We start from the raw sequence: 24,613 nt of genomic DNA, 5'->3' as shown, positions 1-24,613 counted from the left end.
ATGAAGATTAATAATGGAGAATAGATGCTTTGCTTATGTTTTATTTAGTATGGTTTGGTTGTGTTTTTATTTTTATTGTGCCTTGTTTGTACTTTTATTTTTATTATTGTGCCTTGTTTGTACTTTTAATTTTAATTTTATTATGTTTTGTTTGAAGTATGGAATATGTTGAATAAAAAGGTAATTTATTGAATGCTTTGTTTATTAAATAATGAAATGTAATACAAGTCATTATGAATTACTAATAAAATAAAATACATGAATTATAACAACTTTAATAGAAAACAACTAAAATACAAATACATAAAAGATATGCTAACTAATTTAATGGTTTCCATCATTTAACCAATCCGTGTTGCTAGGCCCATCATCCCGGAAAAGTCTTCTTCTCATAACATCCCTTCGTTCTAGCTTCCAAAATTGTTTTGTTTCAGGGGACATATGACTTGTATCCATCGCCATGGTTTCCCGATCTGTCTTGTCCATATCTTTTTTGCGCAAATACTCCCTTTCACGTGCAAACTCAGCATCAAGGGCCAACTCGTGCTCTTGGCGTTTTTGCTCCATTTCTATTCTTATGCCGTTTTGCCTTGCAATTTCCTCCAAAAATTGTGAATTTTGATTGCTTGAATTACCCTTCTTCTTTGCCTTCGCGGCCTTTCGGCCAATGGGCCTCGGCTCCTTTTCGATGGGTGAGTCTTGACTCATAGGAGAATCAAGAGGTGAATCCGATGTCATTGAATCACGGAGTGGCGTCTCGTTTAACACAACCTCCGGACCCGTTGGAATAATTACGAAGCGTTTGCAAAATTTCACCACCTCCCAACATTCATGATGGGTGAAACTTTTTTTGCCACCCCCGGTTGCACCGAACCACATTTGTGCTTGAATCATCTATTGAACAAAAAAATGGAAATGCAATAAATATTTAAAATATATTGGATATGCAAGAAATATTAACAACATATTAAAAATACAAGCAATATTAACAAAATATTGAAAATGCAAGAAATATTAACAACATATTCAAAATGCAAGCAATATTAACAAAATATTGAAAATGCAAGCAATATTAACAAAATATATACAACATATTGAAAATGCAAGCAATATTAACAAAATATTGAAAATGCAAGCAATATTAACAAAATATATACAACATATTGAAAATGCAAGCAATATTAACAAAATATATATATTAGGAGATTAAACTTAATAACACAAAAATTATAAAATACTTACCTCGTTAGTACGATTTTGCCCACTTCTATAGTTGTCCATCGCTTTTGCTAGGGCATTTCTCCATTTTCCCAACTCTTTATTGAGAATTTTCCACCTACTGGATAATGCCATCTCCGTACGAGTAGACCCCGGAATTTTTTCACAAAATTCGGCATGAATTTTTTTCCACATATGAAAAAATTTCATTTCATTGCCGGACACGGGACAATGACAAATTTGGAGCCAAGCCTCACACAAAGAAACATCTTCCATTGTGCTCCAAGCCCCTCCGGTTTCGATAGAAGAAGCCATAAAAATATGAAATCAAAATGCTAGATGAAAAAGAGGAAAATGTTGTGTAAAAAGAGTGAATATTAGTAGAAGTATAATGAAATGTAAGAGTATTGGTGTTGAAAGTGAAGGGTATTGATAGGTATTTATAGAAAAAAATACCATAATTTTTTAGAATTTTTTAGAATTTTTTTTCATATTTTTTTCACCCAAAAAAGCCTCAGCCGTTGGATTAGAAAGGAGAAGCAGATCGGAAGGCACTGAGCGCGACACGTGGCAGCCAACCGTTGGCGCTGGCGTCAGCGCTGACGTCAGCGCGCGCTGATTCAAAATTTTTTTACCGTTGGCGCGTGCATTGCACGCGCCAACGGTAAAAATTTTTTGACAGCCCTAGCTGACGTCAGCGTGACGCCAGCGCTGACGTCAGCACCCGCGTTTTGGACCTGGGGCTGGTTTGGCCTTCGGGCTGGCCCGAGTTGGTGGGTCCCACACCAAACCCGGGCCTGGGCTGCACGCTGGAGCGAAATTTTTTTTTTTTTCTGCCCTTGCCTCGGGCTGGGCTCCTTCGCTGGAGCCACTCTTAGGAGAAGAAATTCGAGCGCAGCACCATAGTTAATTAAATTTGTAATGGCTTGTAGTTCGAGTAGTTAAGAGCATTTATTTTTGTATTTGAAGTTCAATTTTTCCCTCTCACTATTATCTGTATTTTACCAAAAAAGGAAGTTTGCATGAATATCATCTGAACTTTTAAGTTTATGCGTTATTACCACCTGAACTTTTAATTTTTATTATTAATCACATGAACTTTATAAAGTGTTGAAATTTAGCATCTACGTCTTACACCGTTAAAAATTCAGATGATAATAACACACACGCCTAGAAGTGATAAAGAGATTGTGTAAAGGCTGTACCTTCTTTTAAAGGCTTTCCTTGCACAAATCATTTTTGTAATTCAAATTCCAAATGCTCAGCCTTGGATCTTAGAATTGTAGGATATGACTTTCATCTTGTCAAAGGAATGAAGACGACTTGGCATCAACGTATTTTCCTGTAAAATCATATTTGACTATTTTATTTCATAATATCATAGGTTGCATTTCATTACTTTTCATAATTAAAAAAAAATTTGTTTTATGAGGAACATGACCCTAGGATGACAATTGTTGATGTCCAAAAATGCAATCAACTTAGAAGTTAGCTTGCTTTTGGTCGAGGCGTCCTATGACTGGTGGAGAGTTCATCCACAAGAGAAGAGAGCAAATGTGAAATATGAGACACCGATATGGTACTGATCGATGATTATTTGATATTTAAGTTAGTATGAGTGTTAAGTATAAAGAAAATTTGACAGAGTAACAGTGTACGTATAAGATTATTATTACCTAGTGTACTGAGGTGAGTGACTTATCTATAAAGGTCAAATGAAAGATACTTTGTACAATTATTTCGATGTGGGACTGTTGGCTTCATTTAAAAGGCTGACCTGTGTCCCTAGGCTTGAGCAGCACAACTGGAACGGCAAGTAGACCTGCCGAAATTGATTTTGATATGAACTTGTTCTTCATATATCTCATGTTCAACCTAGATGCCCTTTCAAGAAGACCTGAGGAGCTCCATGAGGTATTGCTGTCACTTAGATTTAGGTAATTTGATGAATCAGATGCATACGTATTGAATTTTTGTTGATATTAGCATTGACATGTTCCCAAATCGAATCCTCATATTTTTGATAAAATTCCAACTTTAAATTTCATCTAAATAATTAATGTACCCTCCATAAAGACTTGCTTTGAATTTTTAATTTTTAAATAATTTATTTTGTTGAATACTTTTCACTTCTATGATGATAGTTAAATTTTTGGCACCCCCCTTTTTTTCACATGAAATTTATAAATTCTTTGTCTATGACGTATGTCAATTTAAACTTCTTCTTTTCTTTTTTTTTTTAAATCTTCGTCCAAATTCTAAGTTTATTATCTTCATCCAAACACACGACTAAAATACTTCTTTAGGTATACACATTTGTAATTAAAAATAATAATTATTATTATTAAAAGTGAATGGGGAAGCAAAGAAATTTTAAAAAAGGGAAAAAAAGAAAAAAAGAAAAAAGAACTGGCTATCAATTTGTAAGGGAAAAAAAAAAGATAAATCCTTTCCCAGATGTATCATCCTGTTCATGTGTTGAAAGAAAACAAAGATGATATAATTGTATGATTTTGCAAGAAGCTTTATCATTGATATTTTGGAGGCGTAGCCTGTGGAGGGAGAAAGACAAAGACAAAGTAATGGTCCACGTGGTTGGATGCAATACAAGGATGCGGATGGAGGTCTGGGAGTAGTAGTTTCCCATTGGTCCGAAATCTATCCAAGACACATCCTCAGATATCATTAGATCTTCCCTCTCCAACTCACTTCTCATAAAAACCACACAAAAGTCTTCTCAGCCTATACCAACTCTCTGCTCTAATTGTTTTAAAAATTGTAGATAGATAGAGTGCAAGAGATAGAGAGAGAGAGTGTGAGAGAGATCTAGAGAGAGAAACAGAGGGAAATGGCAGCAACAACTGGTGCAGTGCTTAATGGGTTGAACTCACCCTTCTTGTGCGGAGGCAAGAGAAGCCAGGCCTTGTTGTCTGCTGGTTTTGGAACCACCAGAGTTGGAGGCGGCCCTGCTGCTCCTAAGAGGTTCATTGTGGTTGCTGCTGCTGCACCTAAGAAGTCTTGGATCCCAGCCGTTAAAGCCAGCAACAACTTCATCGATCCTGAGTGGCTCGATGGCTCGTGAGTCTCATTTCAACCATCAACCATGTTAATATACATTAATATACATATAGTTTAGAATATCGATTTGTCCATAAGAAGTATAATATATGATATTGTATGCATGCAGGCTTCCAGGTGACTACGGTTTCGACCCTCTAGGACTAGGCAAGGACCCAGGGTTCCTAAAGTGGTACAGAGAGGCTGAGCTCATCCACGGACGGTGGGCAATGGCCGCCGTGGTCGGCATCTTTGTAGGCCAGGCCTGGAGTGGTGTCCCATGGTTCGAAGCCGGGGCAGACCCCAGCGCTATAGCACCCTTCTCCTTTGGCTCACTGCTTGGCACTCAGCTCTTGCTCATGGGTTGGGTGGAAAGCAAAAGATGGGTGGACTTCTACAACCCTGAGTCCCAGTCCATTGAGTGGGCCACACCTTGGTCCAAGACTTCGGAGAACTTTGCCAACGCCACCGGAGAGCAAGGCTACCCTGGTGGCAAGTTCTTCGACCCCTTGGGCTTCGCCGGCTCCATCAAGAACGGAGTCTACATTCCAGACAGCGAAAAGTTGGAGAGACTGAAATTGGCCGAGATTAAGCATGCAAGGCTTGCTATGGTGGCTATGCTAATTTTCTATTTTGAAGCTGGACAGGGGAAGACACCCCTTGGAGCTCTTGGCTTGTAAATCATTTGGTATTTTATGTAGATATAATTTAATTTAATTTGATGAGTATCACCTAAAATCAGCATCTCTTACCTACCTAGCAGAAAGGCCTCCCTCAACCTTCTTAAACAATAGGTGAGGAAACCAGCACAATATGCATTTTCTCAGTCTAACTTACAAAACTAAATTAGGAGAGATAATATAACATATTCAGACAACTTCATATCTTGTCTTCGAATCATTACAAAAACTCAGCATAGAAATCTTTTTTCTCATTAACTTAAAAAAACCACAGGAATCTTTTGCCTCATTGTTACATGCAATTATTTCTCCCTCACAAAATAGAGGAACACCCTATGAACAAAACTACTGAATTTTCACGAAGCATATTTTCTGTGTTTTAACTCACCTAAAATACATATATAAGAGCAATAAAATCTAATCAAACTGCCACAAGGTGTAAACTGCCGAGAGGATTAAAAAGGAAAAAGAGAGAAGGAAAAGAACAAAAAAACAAAGATCAACTGATTTTAGTGATGAAATAACAAAAACATTCGAGATCAGTCACTACCAGTACCGGTAGCCATCAAAAACTCTCCCTCACACACCACTTCACCTCCCACATAGGCCTTGCCTTCCATCTTTGCTATTCCAAAGCGTTTCTGCAACTTGATTAGTGTCATTCTCATCACTAATGTGTCGCCAGCAATCACTGGTTTCCGAAATCGCACTTTGTCAATACCAGCAAAAAAGAAAGTGTCACGAGAGCCTCCCACTTCCGGTTGCAACATAACCAAGCCACCGACCTGTGCCATTGCCTAGATCCAACAAGCACAGACATATTTCATTACTAATCCCAACAGAATTAGGCAATTGTTAAAGGGAAATTTGGTCAACTTCAGCAATATCCATTAATCTTGTTAAGAAGACAGGATGTAATTCTAGCAAAAGTATTACCTAAAGCAATTATAACTGGGCTTACAACTTTTCTTAAGAATCAAATGCATGATAACCAAAAGAAAACAGATTCATTCCTTGTTTTGTCAATCAAGGATATGTTTAGGTGCCCATGAATGGGAGTAAGGCTTCCATTACATAATGAACTATAACGTATTAAAAATCTATTAACCTGACTTTGTCCAATGGCCTTCTGAAGTTTGATCCTCATACAATATGAATAATTTTCTTGTCTTGTCTTAAACAAGCAGAGGCTAAGGTGCTAATGAGGGAAGTTTCTATAATGACTTGCACTATTAGAAACTTAAACTTAGAAACCTTTAAAACCTGACTTGGTACAATACCGATTTGTCCAAACCTACCCAAAAAAAAAAAAAAAAAGCTTTTTTTCGCATGAGTCATACAGTCAACTCCCAATACAGAAGAATCAAGAATGATATTCATCTTTCTGAAAAGTTTTCACTACAAATGACACTTCACTTATAATCATGAGTGCCATCCAGCAACCCCACACAATCTTACATTTTACACGATTCACTGTCCAAAAAACGAAAAACCTGGATACAATTATGATCCAATCATTTTCCAACAAAATGTCTTTTTTTTTCTTTGTAAAAAAATTTATAATCATAGATATATGCTACCTGCTTAACTGCAAAGAAAAATCAAGTTGGTTCTACCATTCTACTACTAAGTTAGAAGTCTATAAAATGAGAATTTTCTATTCAAATCCAAACCGACGTTTTGCAGAAAGAGAGATCAAACAATGTAGGTCAGAATAGTACAAGAAATTGAAAATTCCATTGCAAAGACAAATGGAAAACTGTCCAGAGATCTTCCTTAACCACATCCTTTATCAACCTTTAGAAACCGTCAACGAGAAGCTGCTCGGTCCAGGAGAGTTGTCACTACCACACTCAAAAATTACACTCCAAATCTCATCCTTCAAAAGACTGTTCTGACCAAGCTGCCCTCTCCTCATTGATAGGACACCCATGGAAACTTTCTAGCTTATACCCCGACTCCCATTCTCCAGCTAAATACTTATCAAGACACCCATGGAAAAACCAACAGGGAGAAATAGAAGAGGGAAAGAAAAGAAAGGAAAGGAATTCAAGTCTGCAAGAGACATCATGGCCTATTCATAAGGCCAGTCCAAACATCAATTCAAGTCCAAATTCCTCAACAACTCCAATCAACATCAAGGCCCTTAATTACACCCGAAATTATAATTTTAATCCCACATCCTTATGAAAAGCATTTCAACCCCTTCTAACCCACCCCAGAGAAAGGCCAAAAATTTAAAGAAGACAGAAGCGAAAGTTGCGGACAACACAACTGACATGATTCCCACCTCCGCCTCAGTTGCCATTTTGCGCTTAAAACTTCTAGGACTTTGGATATAGATTATGCATGTAACTGAATCAGAGCTTCAAACTTCAGGTCCAGTCAGTTCGAACAAGTTAATATAAGCTAAAAGGTACATTTTGCTAAATAAACTGATTCTAGACCGAAATAATTAATCTAGCATAACCTGTAACCAACTTAACATTTTTGTTCAATAAAAAGTCAAGTTTAAACCTGATATTACAGATTACAAGTACAGAAAAGACATGATAGGTTAGGAATTGCTGCAAAGGTAGCATCATCAGCGAAAAATATTCCAAGGTTAAATGCAGCAAGAAATTAACTGGTACCATGAAAGTAAGTTTCATCTTTTGTAATTAATGAAAGTAAGTTTCAGCACCTTCTAATTTGTAGCTTTAGAGAATAATGGATGTAAGCAACAGGGGACATCTTTTAGTATGGTAAGGGAAAATGGTTATTACCTCAACCATGAGAACACCAGGCATGATTGGCCTCTCAGGAAAATGCCCAGGAAAGAAATTATCATTTATTGTTACATTCTTGATTGCAACAGCAGAAACTCCAGGATTGTATTCAATCACTCTATCCACTAAGAGAAATGGAAACCTAAAAAACAAGAAAAAACAAAACTGCACATTAAAATTCAAATATAAATTGGGTTTCTTCAAGAAAATTAAATGATAAAAATAAAAAATAAATAAATAAAAACCCTTACTGAATAATATATCTTACAATGCTTCCTTATTATTTCGAGATCAACAGAAAACATAAATAATCAACTAAAACATAGGGAAGAAAAATGATAAAAACAATGGCTTTGACTCCACTGAAAACAGTAAACACAAGATTATAAAATTCTATTATCAAGTTCAATAAAAATCTGCAAGGTGGGTTTGCTTGCTTGTTTTTTTATTTTTCCCTGATTGATCAAAACAACACAAGAAAACCAAATTTGACCCTAAATGCTGCAGATAAGGTAACTCACCGGTGAGGCAAAATTTCACGAATCTGATTGATATCCATGACAGTAGGAAATGCTTCATATCCTGCAGAAACGCAAGTTATATTGTGAAGGAACAACTGAACCAGAAAGAGAGAAGAACAACTGAAACCCATCAATCAAAGAAGGAATCATACTCAATTCAATAGGGGTCTCCTTGTTGGGAGCTTTTGCAGCGTCTGTGGAGCAACAGGTAGTGAAACGACTTGAATTTCTTCTAGTTTTCAGATGGGTTGTTGATAATGGCAGAGATCTAGGAAGCCCAAGGCCAAGAGAGACCCGACAGAGAGATAAAGCAGTCGTTGGCTTATGAAAGATCGGTGGCTGCGAACTGGGAGCAGGAGAAAACAGAGTGCTGGGGGAAGCTGCGGTCGACATTTCTGTGTTGTTGGTAGAAACAAAGAGAGAAGCGAAGTGAGGTTAGGGGCAATGCCTGTGTTTGTTTGTGCAATTATCAACTACGGGCATTTAAAAAGGACGGAGGACGACAGTAACGAGGCAGGTACTCTTCAGGTTGTGAAATTGTGCAAAACGTCAAGCGGTTTGTTTCAACTTTCAATGGCGGCGATAACAAAGTTGTTCATTTGTTGTTGCGGCTAGTATTCATTGGAAATTGAAAGAATAACATCTGAGGAATGTGCACTATGACTCTGTAAAATGTTAGCGCGGTTAACTTCTTTGGTTACCACATATGCATCGAATAATTATAGTAGTACCGTCATTTGTTATAATTTGTTAACAGGTTAAAGGTTAGTTTGTAAGTGATTTCGGATAAGTCAATAATCATTTTTATGGAGAATCGCTTCTTCATATACTCACGTGTCCAGTTTGAGAGTGCTTTTAGAAGGGTTAAAAGTGCTTATGACAACGTTTGACATAAAAGTTTAGAAGTGCTTTTGGGTCATTGAAGTGCTTTATGGAGAATCACTTGCCATATGTTTCTTTATAACGCACTCTCAAATGCTTTTCCAAGAAGAACTTTGATTTTTTTTTTTTAAAATGAAAATTTCAATATCTTTATAATAAGAGTGCTTCTGTTAAAAGCGCTTATGAGCATAAATGCTTTTTAAAGAAGTAGGGAGAAATATGGAAAAACGCATTCAAGGTGTTTCTCCTCATGAAAATTGACAAGTAATAAATAAAGTGAGCTGATTTTCCTACTTCTCTTTTGTCCACGTTCACTCTTTTGTATGTTATAGCAGTATTTAAAATAAAATAAAAAAGAGCATAAGTGAACAAAAGGAGAGCGGAAAAATCAACAGCCTAAATAAAATAAAAATAAACATAATAGTAGGATATGTCCTTAAAAAAATGTACATTCTTGGAAGATTGGTCATTGTACGAGCAAATATTTACACACTAATGACAGAAGGCCACGTGGAAAAGAGGAAGTCCATATGGATCAAATTGCCCATCGCCAGTAAAAAACTTACATGTAACGGAGATAACACTATTCTGCTATCCCCCGCCAATAATACAATGACATGTGAAAAAGTTATCATACGTGTCGTTGCGTTATTAGCTGGGGATAGCAAAAAGTACTATCCTCATTACATGAGAGTTTCTCTCCATAGCCAGAGGCGGGAGAAAGCGATATGCATATTGTCATGTATTAATTAGGATTAGAAAGCATCATCACCTAGAGTTGGCAAATGTCACTTCCTATGCCAAGCATGACTATTTTTTTAGGCAGCTTCCGTAAATTAGCCACAATCCTCAAAACCTCCCTATTTATTATGACATCAATAAATAAGGAGATTACACTTATCCAATTGAAATAAACATTCGGGTTAATCGTTTTATTAATCTCTGAATATAGACTCGATTTGCATTTGAGTATCTCAATTTCCAAAATGGTTCATGTGGTCCTTTAACTTTAGTTTCGTTATGACAAATGGTCATACCGTCAATTTTATTAACTTTTCTGTTAAATGCAGGGACAAAATGGTATTTTTGTATTAAAAAAAAATTAAAAAAATTAAAAAATTAAAAAAAAACTCTCTCTCCCCCCCCCCCCTCTATCTCGATTTCTACTCCCCAAAACTTTATTTATTTATTTTTGTTGGTTTTTTTATTTGATTTTCTTTTATTGTTATTTTAAAGATATGATTTTTTATTCATTTTTTTGGTTTTAATATTAAAATACCATTTTGCCCCTGCATTTAACAGAAAAAGTTAACAAAATTGACGGTAGGACCATTTGTCCAAACGAAACTAAAGTTAAAGGACCACGGAAACCATTTTGGAAATTGAGGTGCTCAAATGCAAATTGGGTCAAAATTGAGGGACTGATAAAACGATTAACCCTAAATATTCCTACATTCCCAAGTCAAATGACTAGTTGACTTGATGTGCAAGCAAACATGTCTTAACACGTCCAATCAACGTTCAACACGTTGCCTGTAATGGTAAAAGAAATCCCACTTTGCTCAAAGCTCTCATTATACTTTGGCATGAGAGACTCTTGGCTCACAGCACACTAGTGTGCTCAAGAGCTGATTTGGTCTTTCTTCTCTTAGTTTTAAGCACAAAGGTCTTTCCAATCATTAGAGAGATTCATCCCCCTACAGTCATCAATTTGAAGAAGGAAAAGCAAAGAACATTTTAAATATTTTGGATTTAATTAAAACTTTATGCACGCATTAGGATTGAACTCCTGCAAAGGCTCTAACCTGTAGGGAAAATTGTCATTCCTACTCGAACTTGACCTTATTGAGAAATCGACCGAATTGAGCTGATTTATATATCGGTGGATCGACTCAGTTGGTGGAACTGTTGTACAGTTCAACATTGGTGCTCGTAATTCAGGAAACGAAGAGGTTGGTTCGGTGAGCAGTTTCCGGCAAACGGCTTGAGTTGGTTGGGTTGCTGAGCCTTTGTTTTTTTGTTTTTTTTTGTTGGACAAGTTATATTTTATCTAACCCATGAAATAAGTATAGACAACCTGTTATCTTACCAAGTAAGATTCCCTTATTTTAAAATAAAATTTATAGAGATGTCATGTTTTTGCCACGTGAATGTGAATGTGTATGTATAGGCTAAAAATAAAAGAGCTTAAAAAAAACACTCTGGTCCAAGACGCCTGCGCCCCTTCCCACCTTCCCCCATGCATCGGATTGCTTGACTCTGCTCCCTCTCTTCACAGTGGACAGAGACAGAGAGGGAGAGAGAAATTATGCAATTGAAGCCCTTCAACTCCTTGAGCATCGCGTTCATGATGGGTGGCGCATTCTTGATCCTTTTCCTCTGTAGCTTCCTCGAATTCCCTTCTATATCAACCTCAATCCAACCCATGAAAGATCCCAATCTCTCTCTATCTCTAACCAAGTCCACGCCTGACCCATTTACCAATTTGATCAGTGCCTTCAAGAAATGGGACTCTCAAGTGGGTTGTGCCCATTTCAGAGGCAAGCATCATGAGGCGTTACTTCAAAGCCAAAATCAAAATGGTTCTTCTTCTTCTCTGCAACAAGTTCAACTTGGCATTGAATCTGAGTGTAGGGAGCCCAAGGTTGAGCATATCAGCGTCATGGTCAAAGGGTGGACTTGGATTCCTGATAATTTGGATAATTTGTATTCGTGCCCCTGTGGGTTGAGCTGTTTGTGGACTAAATCTTCCGTTCTTGCTGACAAACCTGATGCCTTATTGTTTGAGACTACTACGCCTCCGCTTCAGGTACCTCCATTTTTTCAGGCTCCTACTGTCATTTTTGTTGTTGAAGATTTCAGCTATAAGGGTTTTTCCACAAGTTGCAAATATACAGATCTGTGTGTCTCCTATTTCATTACATTTGTTTATTTATTTATTTCTAATTCATCAGGGTTAGCTAGTTTTCGTTCAGATCATGAGAAAATTTTCCCCTTTAGGAAGTTGCCTCTTTGAGGCATATTATCAAACATTATGGGGGCAACTCTTAATGAACAAACCAGCAATCAAAGAGCAAGCACCTCAGTCCCTTTTTTCTGTGTCGGGGTTATGGGAGGGAAGTGCTAAGGGTTAGAGTCAAAGCAAATCAATAGCTATATGTGTATTCAGGTGCTTGTAATCCATGCCTTTACGTTACTACTTCCCATGTGGATATTTTCCATGGTGAATAAACAAACATGGATTTAAAGCTACTTGCTTCTTTTACTTGCAATGGAAAAATTACACCACCATTTTCAACCTAACTCCACAATGGTTCTTCGGCTAATCTCGCAGAAAAGAATAATTGCATACAAATAATCCAATGTTAAGAGGCATCCCACATACATGCTTGAGCTTTGGAACTAGCTTTTGCCTCCTTTTACTGTTGCTGCCAACTCTGTCCCCAATTACAGGCTCATTTTGCATTCAGTTCCTTCAATGATACATCTTACTTGTTAGTTAACTACTCCCCAGAGTTCTTTTGGCATATATTAAGCTGAAAAAATAAGGATTGCATAAATTGAGGCTCACCTTTCTTTATAAAATTGTTTCCTTATCTCACTGAAACAAGTAAGAAGAAAAAATGATACATCAAACTCATAATTTCAAGGGAAGCTCACACCTTACCTCACCATGGCAGACTCATAGTATTTCTCTTTATATATTTCTTGAGTTTTGAATGTATGCTACTCCAGATTTGAGTTATATTTGCTCATTAGCATGCAAATGACTTTGAATTGATCTTTCTTGTTAACATATATGAAAAATATATGTCCACATTTCAACTAACTAACTTAGCTAAGGTGGTCGAGACCCTAGGGTTTCAATAAGCTTAATTTTAACAACCCAAAAAGTGAAAAGAGGAAATAAGGGGAAGAATATGTGACTTGTGTATTATGTTTACCTTATTAGTTCATAGAAAGTACAAGAGAGAAAGTGGAATTCAGAATTTGAGAGAAATTTAAGTGGAAATAAGAAAATGATGGTAGTGGTGTTGACATGTATATGATAGGGGTGTTTGTGGTGGGGTGGAGGTGATTCTGGCACCAAAGGCTTAAGATATGGGTGGTACCTCTGGTAAGGTACTACTGGTTTTCCCACAAACAAGAGAGAGTTAATGACTATGATTGTTATTTATAATTGGCATCATAGTTATCATTATCTCCATTTAAGAGAAAAGTTGCAATAAGCCCATGGTTTTAATATACTGGATTCTTACATGTACATACCTCCTTTGATCATTGTATGGACTACACCTTAGTTTTTATTGATTTCCCTGGACAAACTATCAGTGGATGTCTGTTTTTATTCCCATTTGTAATGATATCTCCTTGCAAAAGAAAGTAAAAATTCCCTTTGTACTAATAATCAATATCTGCTCAACATTAACTGCACTTTTCTTAACATATCCTCAAGTTAGGAAGTTGTTTGTTAATTGCTGGTGGCAAAGCAAGGAAAATGAAGTGATGAGGCTGTATGGACGACAGTGTGTGGGTAAGCCATGGTTGTTGAGCTTAGTGTGGGTGGATGTGTTTTAGCCATCTGTTGTGACAATTTCTAGGACTTCCAAATTCAAAATCTATTTGAAGGGGATCCTCATGATAGTATCGGTTATTAGCTAAGGAGTTAATCAACTTAAAATCACAAGATAGGTAATGGAGCTGTACCTCTTTGATTACTAGGTTGTGTCAAACTTAGTCCTCCTTTTATGTACTTGCAGTTACATTATGTAACATCCTTCGAGTGCTTGTGGCAACAGTTCTTAATGAGAATCTCCTATCACTTGTGACTGTACAATAACGATAACAGCAGCTTCTTAAGCCTTTAAGGACATGAAGGGTCTTTGAGTCCGTAAACCTTTTACCACTGTCCTCCTTGTTTAATGTACTAGGAAAAGTAGGTTTCTCCTCTTTGCTGCAGAAGACTAGGTATTCTGCATACAATAGAAGGCTAGGAACGATGAGAATCTACCTTGGGACAGGTCAAACAGAGGGCTTGTTTGTGGCACTGGAGAATCTTCTCTCTTGTTTCTCGTGTCACTGAACCTCTCTGCAACTTTAATAGGGGATTGCAGGCCAAACCTTCTCCATATGAAAAAAGGGATACTGCAGCAAATAAGGAGTTCTTAGTTAAGCATGCTTGGGTTAGAGTAGATGAGTAATATTTTATAAAACTAAAGGATTGCCTTGTTTCTTTTTCTTATCATCAATTCTTCAATATTTCAACTCACTATATACTTGTATGTGTCTTGCTATGGACATTTGCGCAAATGACCAATTTCAACCATCCATTTATGTGGGGCCCACACAGTCCTACCCATTTATGCAAGCCTGAACAATTGAAATATTTCTATCCCAAACATTTCCCTATACGTTATATATAATATTTGATTGAAAGATATTTGGGTCATTAATAGTTAATGTGCTTTGATCATATCGTTGATGCTGTTGAGGAAAGCTTGTTTTATTTTCATGTGTGTCTGAGGAGGGAAGAAAGCTGTGTTATGAAATTGTTTTGTGATGGCAACCTTTTGGTTTATTTTGTAGAGTTGAAGGACAAAACCTTTGAATAGTAAGTGGTAGTTTTGGGGCTGGGATTATTTGAGGCGTGGAGCTCAACTTTGGACATTTTTGTGGGCATTTCAAATGATAGTGACTTTCAACCCTAAACCCTAAAATGGTAGTGACTTTATTCGGTGTTGTTTCTTGTTTTAGGGGCATAGTTTCCACCAGCAATATAAATAAGAACTTGGATATTTATGAAATACTCTGTGTTTCGTATCCCAGAAAACAAAATTATTGAAGGAGAGTGTGAGACTTTTGTCTCTGTGTGTGTGTACAATTACTGTGAAAACCTGTAATTTAGATATATATATATATACGATAATATTAAGGTAACATTCAAAGAAAAAAAATTAAATATATTTTGAATCGTGTTAGGTTCTCATGTATATTTGTTATCTGAAAATTATCTATGCGCATAGTCCAGGTGTCTTATTTTCTAGGTCTACTTCATTGCCCTTTTGTTTTTGCGTTTTGTTAGAGAAACACTGGAGATCCACTTCGTGCATACATGGATCTTGAGGCTGGCAGGAAGAAATCTGGCTTTGAGGATCTATTTATTAGTTATCATGCCAAAGATGATGTGCAGTGCACCTATGCTGGTGCACTCTTTCACAATGGTCGGAATTATCACGTGTCTTCATATAAGCACAATGTAAGTGTTTGACTCTCTGTTCTTTCTAGGTTATTTTCATAACTTTCACTCATTTCTGTTTATCTTTTTTCGCAACATTAGTTATATGACAGTATCTGGGATTCTGTTTGAAGGATACACTTGTTTATTGGTCATCATCGCGTTGTCTGCCTCAAAGAAATAAGCTTGCCTATAAGCTTCTCAGCTTACTACCTCATCATTCGTTTGGAAAGTGCTTGAACAATGTTGGTGGCTTGGACATGGCCCTTTCGTTCTACCCTGAGTGTGCCAGTGATGCTAGTGTCAGTCAGAAATGGTGGGACCATTTACATTGTGCTATGTCTCACTATAAGTTTGTTTTAGCTATTGAAAACACAATGACAGAGAGTTATGTGACGGAGAAGCTATTTTATGCTCTAGATTCTGGTGCAGTTCCTATCTATTTTGGTGCCCCTAATGTCTGGGACTTCGTCCCTCCTCATTCAATAATCGACGGCACTAAATTTAGCAAGTTGGAGGAATTGGCTTCTTATGTGAAAGCCCTCGCCAATGACCCAGTTGCCTATGCCGAGTACCATGGATGGAGAAGATGCGGCGTGATGGCGAATTATGTAAAAACCCGTGCATTGAGCCTTGACACATTACCATGCAGACTCTGTGAAGCTGTTAGCAGAAAAGGTGGGAGAAATGCAAGAGGCAAGTGAAATATTGGCCTTTCTGTCTCATTTGAATGATTTACTGCTAGTGCTCATAGTGATTCTGGGATTTTTATTATGCAACATTTATGGTTATGTGTAAATTGTATACAAGTGACACTGACGTGTTAAAATACAAATCTGCAGTTGTATATCCGAAGAGATCCAAAATTTAACTCAAAGACTTTTTTTTCCTTTCAATTTTATCCTTCCCATTAGTTAGGCTTCCAAAAAGGGGGCAAAGATTAAAGAACAAACGAGGTCAAAAGACCAACCAAGAACACACAAACCGGACAGTCCATCCCAAAAGACACCCCAAGCTAACAGAAAACACATTCCCTTACAGCAACTGGCTAATGGGAAAATTTCATCCTCAACAAGGAAGGCGTTGGCATGAGAGGTTAAATCCTATATAGGGAAGCCTACTCCTAACAGAATTCAAAACCAACTCGAGTGTTATAGCAGAGGGCAAGAAGAGTTTCTGCAAATCATACAATTTCTTTCCTTCCAAATGTAGTAGACATAGGGAGCAAGATAGAGTCGCTTGACAATGGATCTCGCCGATTTGCCACTCCAAGAAGATGAGGACCAAGGAATTAACAGATGCCGAGATTGAGGAATGACCACCACACTACACTTACACATAAACTAACTTCAAATAGCTTCAGAGTAGGAACAATCAAAGAAAAGATGATCAATGGACTAGGGGGACCAAGCTGCAAACTTTTGAAGGGTTGATAAGCTCCCCTTAATGGCCATCCACAAAATAAAACTCATTTTAGGCATGTTCTCACTAAACCAAAGCAAGGACTTCCAAGATACCAATAGGTAATGAACCCGGAGAAAATCCCAAGCAAAAGCAGCAGAAAAAAGACCATTTGACGCAAGTACCCATCGAATCGAACCACATCCATATTTGAATTAGGCTAGATAGTCTCCTCAGAGCAACACGAAGACAAAGGACCAAAGGGATGCCAGTTAACTTATCATGCCATAAAGATGTATTTTGCACAACGCACGAAAGCGCCGGAAATACGAAGTGCTAATAAGTCCAGTGTCACCAAAATGTGAAAAAGAGCAAAGTAAGATGCTGCTGCCTCGAGAAGGCGAGAACCATCAGAGTTTTTTATTTTATTTTTATAAATAACATTTTTGCACAAATTGTTAAATACAGATCTCCGAGTCCATGACATCTTTGGGTTGGGGCGGCCTTGGGAGGCTGTGGTGGCAGTTAGTTACAGGGTAGCTAGCTGGGGTTGGGTGAGGGCTGTTGGTGAGTGTTGGCTGATTGGGGAGGGGATGCAAGTTTGGACAAAAATACTCATTCGAATAGATAACAAAGTTAGAAATAACTTGACAGAAATCAAATTAAGATTTTTCTTAAATTACTACAACCATGAAACTACAATGGAAAAATTGACGAAATTAAAACTATAAATTCAAAAAAGTAGTTGAAGTGTCAAACTATAAGAACTAAAAATGATTTTTAGCCTTATTTTAATCATCGTGTGTACTTGATTATAAATCTCTTCTCTAATTGTGCAAACACTACCAGAATTAGTTAACTATTTTTTCCCCCCACGGGTGGGGGGAGAGACATGTATGTGTGAAAAATAGGCTAAAGTGAGACAAGTATGTGTGAAAATTGGGTAAAGTGAAACAAAATGAGTTTTATGGGGCAAAGTGAGGCTCAAATACACTTTGAGGGGGTATATCAAAAAATAAGCCTATATATATGAGCTGCTATTGAGGGATTTCTCAAATAAGTTTATTTGAGAGACACCCTTGTAGGGCCCACCATACATTTTTTTAATGATTCGATTCGTTTAAGTTTTATATATTCTCTCAAAGATCATATCTAAAAAAAATCATTTGAATCAGAAATCATTTGACCGCTCAATTAAATTATTGTTATTTTAGTATTTTTTTTAAAGCATTGTGTTCATCTATTTTGTTGCTAGCAACTAGATGCCTTAATGATTTTCAATTTTTCTAATTTTTTACAAGGATGAACTATGAATAAAAACTTAAAAAATAGACGATTTGGATTGTTGAAAAAAAAAAATATATTAATTACAAAAGGCTTGTGGAGAAATTAGTAATTCCATATTTGAAGGACTGATTGAGTGAAATCTAAATAATTCAATAAAAAAAATACTAATAGAAAAAGAATAGAAAAAACAAACTAACGCAAAGTTGATTAAGCCAGTTGTTTAAGACCGTGGGCTCGTTTGGTACACCGTATTAGACTTTGGATAGGAGTAAATAGTCTATGTCAGGTGTTTGGTGTCAACTTGTATTATTTAATTACCCGACTATTTTATACGGGTTGGGCTTTTAATACTCTCCTTACCTGACTAACTAATACAACCCACACACCCCGGTTTAGATAATACACGCTTAATTATATGGCTAGGGAAAAAGAACACGCGTTCTACGAAAAAAATCAGACGCTCTTTTCATCTTCTTCTCCCTAGGGTTGTTCTCTACTATCTTCCAAATTCGTCAAATTTTTAGTGGAAATTGGATTATGATTTTTTTTTTTTTTTTGGCATTTTTTTTAATCGAATGTTTTCTTTGTATGTGATATAGTGATTCGACGTTGTGGGAATATTTAGATTGTTGGTATTAAACAAAGTATTGCCAGTTTTCGTCCAAAAACAAACAACTGTGCTAGTGTTGGTAGTTTAGTTGAATACATACATACTTGACGACTAGGAGAGCAAAATTACAAAATTAAAATTGTATGAACCTGAATTCTAGGAACCATTTTTTCTTCTTTGTCAATTGCTATTAGAAAAGCAAAGATGGACTTGTCTATTAATGACCAAATTAAGGCACTACGGCTAATTTTGGAGAAAGCAAGTGATGAAAAAACATTCCTGACATTGGATGGTGCTATGAGAAAAGCATTTGTTCTTCTCTTACTTAGGGCGTGGGAGTTGTGATTCACTCTTTGATGTAGTTTGGTTTATGAACAACTTTCTCTTTTGCTCTTATCACCTTAATATGTGATCACTTTGAATTATATATTATTTGGTACTGTTTTTATTAACGTATGCGAGTATGTTGGAATTTTTATGAGATACTACCATTATGATAATGGGTTATATGAAAAAAAATCTTGGCAAAAACAATTGAAAAACAAATCTTGTCATATGAATGTTACCAAAAAAAAATTGGGAAATAGCCCTAAATGCCACCAATTTTATAATTTTTTGTCAAAATACCACCCCTCCCCAAAATTTTTAAAACTACCACCTATAAATACATCTTTATTGTAAACTGATTGCACCCATATCACTTTTTCAGAAATTGGGTTCTCCCTCAACTCTCTTGGCTCTGTCTCTCTCTTTAGCCTAGCTCTCTCTCTCTCTGACATAGTCATCTTCCTCCCTCAGCCATCCAAGCTTAACTCCACAGTTCACATCCACGAGGTACTGTTCACGTTCCTTTTCTTAGAAATTTGGGGTTTTTGTGAATTTGGTTTATGATGTATGGATTTGTATGAAATTGGTTTAGGGGTTTCTTCCAAATTGGTTTGATAGGAAGGTGATGTTGTTGTTGCTGTCGCTGACAGACTGTTTTTCCTGGGTTGTTTTTGGTGGGTGTTACTGCGAATGCTTACAAGGTTGCTGATTCTCCTTCTAAGGTCTCTCTTTCTCTCTATTTCGTCAAATTCTAAGGTTTTTTTTGTTTTTTTTTGGGGTTACTTTTTTTTGATTTCTTTTGCTAATTGTAATTGGGCCTTTGTTGCAGAGGTGGATTTGTTTTGTGCCCAAAAGATTGTGACTTTGTTGAAAGTTCGTAAATGGAAAAGGCAGCTGCCCCCTACGGCTTGGAACGCTCAATTCGGAGGTATTATGCCTTGATTTTTTACAAAAGAAGAATTGGAACTACCCTATAGAAGGCAAAAAAAAAATATATAAGAGAAAAAAAGGAGAAAATTTATCTAATTTCCCTTTTTTTAGTTGTATTTTTTTTTCCTCGGTCCTTTTTTTTGGGAGGGGGGGTGGTGTTCAGGATGCAGGGTCGATCTAGTTGGTTTACATTGATGTAGTTCCAATATGTAAAGATGGAGTTTATATATATATATGTACATGATATAGAGTCAATTTCAGACCTTGTTAATGGTATTAGCCTGTTAGGCTTGTGGGAGATTCATTTTGTTTTCTTTCATTTTCTATAAATGATTCTGATTATTTACAACATTGGACAGACTTGCCTACATCATTTTTGTTGTTGGTGGTGGGGGTTAGGGAGGGGGGGTGTTGACTCCCTATTTCGTTATAGGGTTTATTGACTGCATTCTTCCTTGTTCTGGAAGACCTCCTCAGTTCCATTGAGCCGACAAACCTTATGAAGTTGAATGTGAAGTGTTACCTTGCATCTACATGTTTCATCTTTTAACTTTATTTTCATGTTTCACACTGATGCTTGTAGTTATTTCTAGTTTTGCATACAGATTAGCAAATAGGTTATGCCTGTTTAGTCATCTAATGATTTGATATCTAATATTTAGGCATGTGGGAATTTATAGATGTACCGATTATGCATACATATAGGTTTTGCGCTTGTATTAGGAAGTTAGATTCTTGTGGTTCCTCTTCAATGTCATGAATTTAAATTGTTGTGCTTCATGATTAGGGTCTGAAGAACAACCATGTAGTAAGAAAGTTGGAGAAGCATCAACAGATTTGCACCCTTGACCAACATATTGAAGAGCAATTTGGTGGTGGTTGTCTGTTGGCTTGTATCTCATCACAACCTAGATAGTGGCTGTGCTGATGGGTATGTGACTTTATTTGCCTATGTCTGTTTCTAGTCAGCCGATATGTCATTGGCATATTAGTGTAGTTACCATATTGCAAGGGCTGAAATCTGGATGATAACAGCTTCTTTTTATTGTTGTTTTAAAGTAAGGTATGTATGGATCTTATGAAATTTTTACAGAAATATATTGGAGGGCAAATAATTTTATTTTAGTTTTTTTATTCCCAAATGATACCCAAAACATGTAAGCTTCACACTATGTTAATTTCTGCAGGATGGGAAAACATTGGACAATGAGTTGGAGGTTGTTAAGGGAATGAAGCTAGACAGGGGCTACATATCCTCTTATTTCATCACCAACCAGAACAATCAGAAATGTGTAAGTTTTGGTTTGATTCAGCGATGACTATGTCTTGAAACTGTTAGAGGGTTGCTTGTTAAAGTTAGTAGCACCTCAAGTCCCTTTTTGATTGATGCTGATTATCTTCAAACTTGTGTATGTGCTGATAGGAATTGGAAAATCCTCTAATCATAATCCATGAGAAGAAAATCTCAAGTATTAATGCTGTGGTTAAAGTATTGGAGTTGGTCTTGCAGGTTATCATTTCTCTGGTTAGGTTCACTAGTTTCTTCTTTTTTATCATGAATTGGTTGACAAACTTTTGCTCTTTTTCAAAAGCAAAGGTCTTTGCATTTTGTTATATCTTTCAGAACCAAAGTTATAAAAGAAAATGGTTTTCCTCTTTGTTAATTGAGAATCATCTGCAGTTATGATTTCAGATCTATAGATAACTTGTTGTTGCTGATATTGCTACACGGGAGGAGAATAGAACAGCTTGAAAAATGTGCAAGAAGAGAGAGCTAACTCATACACCGAAGAACAAATTGGTGAAGTTAAGATCAAATTAGTAGAATTTGTGAGCTCTCCATTATTTATAATTATAGGTAGGAAGTATGTATGTAATAGAGTAAAGATTGGTTGACTATGTAATAACAATTGAATTTTCAAGTTTTATGAAAGAAATAATTTTTGAGCATATATATTCATTAATAAAGCATTATAATTGGTTTTCTAGTTAAAATCGTTGTATAGAATCGTAGGAAACAAAAACCTAAATGTAACAGCTTGGGAACTTATTAGACGACAGATTTAAAGATAATAAAATGTAGTCTGAATTGTTAGGGTTCGGTGGCGATTTATTTTGCATGTCTAAATTGTAGTCTGTAATGGATGTGTGTGTATTGTATGTAGATTGACTTAATATTGTTGTCCTATTGCATGCGTATTGTACTAATATTGCCTTTGTATTGCATACATATTGTATGCATATTGCCACCCTATTGCATGTATATTGTGATGTTATTGCTGTTGTATTGCCGTTATATTGCCCTAATATTGCCTCTCTAGTGTATGTATATTGGCCTAATATTGCCATTATATTGTATGTATATTGACTACGACTCATCAATGGGTTTACGGTTTAGGCCATACTTCATTCAAAAAGAAGACGACGAGGAGAAAGAAACAACGTGCTTTTCAAAAACAGGCAGTTAGGTGCATTATAATTGCACCGTAAGACATTGTAAGAAATTATTTTAAAAAATAATAACAACTAAAAAATAATTTACCAAAAAAGGAAGGTATGAATAAATATGCAAATGCTTCGTCATGGGTTGAAGAAAAGGATGATTACATTTGGTGGTTTGATTATGTTTGGTGATACGATATGTTGTTCGTCTGAATCTTCATATATGTAATTGTTATGTTAATACGTGACACAAATTCATCTCGTAATCATCCAATTATTAAAGCTAAGTAAATGAAATGAAACAAAAGAAGAAGCCCAAAATAAACAGAAACAGCAATTTCTAGCACCCATTTATCGCTTCTGTATTACCACTGTATCACCAACGTATCACCAGCTTAGCGTTGATGACCATTAGTTCAAACATTATGTGATTTAATAGGGATAACTAATTTTTGGAACAACTAATGAATCTTCAAAAAGATAAAGAACAACTAGTAAACTAATGTATGCAGTTTAACTTTGCACGGGTCATAGTGCTCAACATTATATTTGGCAACCATTTCTACACTTGGTGTATATTGCAGGCTTCTATGCATTCCAAACCTTCATTCTTCTGTGATAAAACTGTTAAATTACCAAGATTTCTAACACATGGAAGTAAACAAACGAATCTGCACATTTATTTGTACGTACACACTGCGTATTGCACATCTGCGCATCTATTAATCACCACACCAATGTTTCAAAGATTGATTCAGAGGGCAAAATGATTGATTACATATTTCAAATTAGTCATCTGCTCATACGAACTTGGCCCTAAAACTGTACTAATGGTAAATATACTGACATAATAGCTATTAATGAAAAATTCTAAACAAACGAGGGACTTATTTTTCTAATATTGTAGTGGAAGCATGTTAAGTGATTTTCCACATTTGTTCATGGGGGTAAAGTATATCTTACCCCTTTCTAAACATTATGAGGTTTCAAATTTCAATAACAACAGAATGCTAAGCAGAAAAGTAGAATTGCTACATAAATTATTTAGAAGGAACAAAGTCAAAACTAATTTGACAAATCTTAAGAAAGCTGTATGCTTCTCTAAGTCAACTAACAGATTCCCAGTGCAGGAAATGAAATATACCTATATCACATAAATTGCAAAGAAAACCACAGAGACTAAATGTTAACAATGGATACAAAAATGAGTAGAATTCAGTGGAAACGAACACATCATTTCAAACAAGTAAACTGTTATATGTCCATAAAGAGCAACTATGTTTATATATGGAGGTGTACGAAATAGTTCAACTTCAAAATGGAAACAGTTTATGTGCCATGTAAGGCTATGAACATATAACAAGGTGAGTCTTCAACAAATTAAAAGTAGACAATTATTTTCAAACAATCTGACAGCTGCCCGAGAAAACTGAGGGAGTTAAGGCATGAGATGCAAACATGATAAACACCGTTAAGCACTCGGACGAACCCATGCTATAATACAAGCCAACAGACAACCACCACCAAATTGCTCTTCAATATGTTGGTCAATGGTGCAAATCTGTTGATGCTTCTCCAACTTTCTTACTACATGGTTGTTCTTCAGACCCTAATCATGAAGCACAACAATATAAATTCATGCCATTGAAGAGGAACCACAAGAATCTAACTTCCTAATACAAGCGCAAAACCTATATGTATGCATAATCGGTACATCTATAAATTTCCACATGCCTAAATATTAGATATCAAATCATTAGATGACTAAACAGTAAATGCATAACCTATTTGCTAATCTGTATGCAAAACTAGAAATAACTACAAGCATCAGTGTGAAACATGAAAATAAAGTTAAAAGATGAAACATGTAGATGCAAGGTAACACTTCACATTCAACTTCATAAGGTTTGTCGGCTCAATGGAACTGAGGAGGTCTTCCAGAACAAGGAAGAATGCAGTCAATAAACCCTGTAACGAAATAGGGAGTCCCCCCCCCCCCTCCTTACCCCCCACCACCAACAACAAAAATGATGTAGGGAAGTCTGTCCAATGTTGTAAATAATCAGAATCATTTATAGAAAATGAAAGAAAACAAAATGAATCTCCCACAAGCCTAACAGGCTAATACCATTAACAAGGTCTGAAATTGACTCTATATCATGTACATATATATATAAACTCCATCTTTACATATTGGAACTACATCAATGTAAACCAACTAGATCGACCCTGCATCCTTGAACACCACCCCCCCC

General features: G+C 36.2%; 3 protein-coding genes and 2 long non-coding RNA genes across 9 annotated transcripts in view; 3 read left to right on the top strand and 2 right to left on the bottom strand.

The window, feature by feature from the left end:
• LOC18792611 (chlorophyll a-b binding protein CP24 10A, chloroplastic) lies at nt 3,904-5,013 on the top strand. Its single transcript, XM_007223427.2, has 2 exons — nt 3,904-4,296; nt 4,406-5,013. Exons 1-2 carry the CDS (start codon nt 4,067-4,069, stop codon nt 4,953-4,955), a joined length of 780 nt encoding a protein of 259 aa, XP_007223489.1. The 5' UTR covers nt 3,904-4,066; the 3' UTR covers nt 4,956-5,013.
• Nucleotides 5,132-8,942, bottom strand: LOC18789923 (3-hydroxyacyl-[acyl-carrier-protein] dehydratase FabZ). The gene is made up of 4 exons (XM_007227506.2): nt 8,397-8,942; nt 8,245-8,305; nt 7,721-7,865; nt 5,132-5,752 (listed from the first exon to the last, which is right to left on the bottom strand). The coding sequence occupies exons 1-4, from the start codon at nt 8,635-8,637 to the stop codon at nt 5,495-5,497; spliced, it is 705 nt and encodes a 234-aa protein (XP_007227568.1). The 5' UTR covers nt 8,638-8,942; the 3' UTR covers nt 5,132-5,494.
• Nucleotides 11,106-16,234, top strand: LOC18793901 (alpha-(1,4)-fucosyltransferase). Its single transcript, XM_007222634.2, has 3 exons — nt 11,106-11,935; nt 15,209-15,382; nt 15,496-16,234. Exons 1-3 carry the CDS (start codon nt 11,435-11,437, stop codon nt 16,063-16,065), a joined length of 1,245 nt encoding a protein of 414 aa, XP_007222696.1. The 5' UTR covers nt 11,106-11,434; the 3' UTR covers nt 16,066-16,234.
• LOC109946576 lies at nt 19,260-21,856 on the top strand. Of its 5 annotated transcripts, none has more exons than XR_002269696.1 (5): nt 19,260-19,493; nt 19,579-19,914; nt 20,704-20,847; nt 21,104-21,208; nt 21,340-21,856. It is a non-coding gene; the product is annotated as an uncharacterized LOC109946576 (long non-coding RNA). The 5 variants fall into 5 exon arrangements; XR_002269695.1 differs by having other exon boundaries at nt 19,260-19,708; nt 19,816-19,914; XR_002269694.1 differs by having other exon boundaries at nt 19,260-19,914; nt 21,340-21,426; nt 21,598-21,856.
• Nucleotides 23,655-24,613, bottom strand: part of LOC109946607 — a 2,541-nt gene continuing 1,582 nt past the window's right edge. The window contains exon 3 of the long non-coding RNA XR_002269728.1: nt 23,655-23,967. This is a non-coding gene — a long non-coding RNA (uncharacterized LOC109946607). The remainder of the gene's footprint in view (nt 23,968-24,613) is intronic.

The sequence above is a fragment of the Prunus persica genome, chromosome G1 (assembly GCF_000346465.2).
Source record: "Prunus persica cultivar Lovell chromosome G1, Prunus_persica_NCBIv2, whole genome shotgun sequence".
Classification (NCBI taxonomy): domain Eukaryota; kingdom Viridiplantae; phylum Streptophyta; class Magnoliopsida; order Rosales; family Rosaceae; genus Prunus; species Prunus persica.
The sequence above is the reverse complement of the archived record's forward strand: the minus strand, read 5'-3'. Positions and strand labels throughout refer to the sequence as shown.

Excerpts from the sequence above, each read along its gene's own strand:
- LOC18792611 (XM_007223427.2), top strand. The coding sequence starts at position 4,067 with ATGGCAGCAACAACTGGTGCAGTGCTTAATGGGTTGAACTCACCCTTC. Across the intron at positions 4,297-4,405 it reads CCTGAGTGGCTCGATGGCTC|GCTTCCAGGTGACTACGGTT; the intron begins GTGAGTCTCATT and ends GTATGCATGCAG.
- LOC18789923 (XM_007227506.2), bottom strand. The coding sequence starts at position 8,637 with ATGTCGACCGCAGCTTCCCCCAGCACTCTGTTTTCTCCTGCTCCCAGT. Across the intron at positions 7,866-8,244 it reads CGTGAAATTTTGCCTCACCG|GTTTCCATTTCTCTTAGTGG; the intron begins GTGAGTTACCTT and ends CTTGTTTTTTAG. Across the intron at positions 5,753-7,720 it reads CTGGTGTTCTCATGGTTGAG|GCAATGGCACAGGTCGGTGG; the intron begins GTAATAACCATT and ends TGTTGGATCTAG.
- LOC18793901 (XM_007222634.2), top strand. The coding sequence starts at position 11,435 with ATGCAATTGAAGCCCTTCAACTCCTTGAGCATCGCGTTCATGATGGGT. Across the intron at positions 11,936-15,208 it reads CTACTACGCCTCCGCTTCAG|AGAAACACTGGAGATCCACT; the intron begins GTACCTCCATTT and ends GCGTTTTGTTAG. Across the intron at positions 15,383-15,495 it reads TGTCTTCATATAAGCACAAT|GATACACTTGTTTATTGGTC; the intron begins GTAAGTGTTTGA and ends TTCTGTTTGAAG.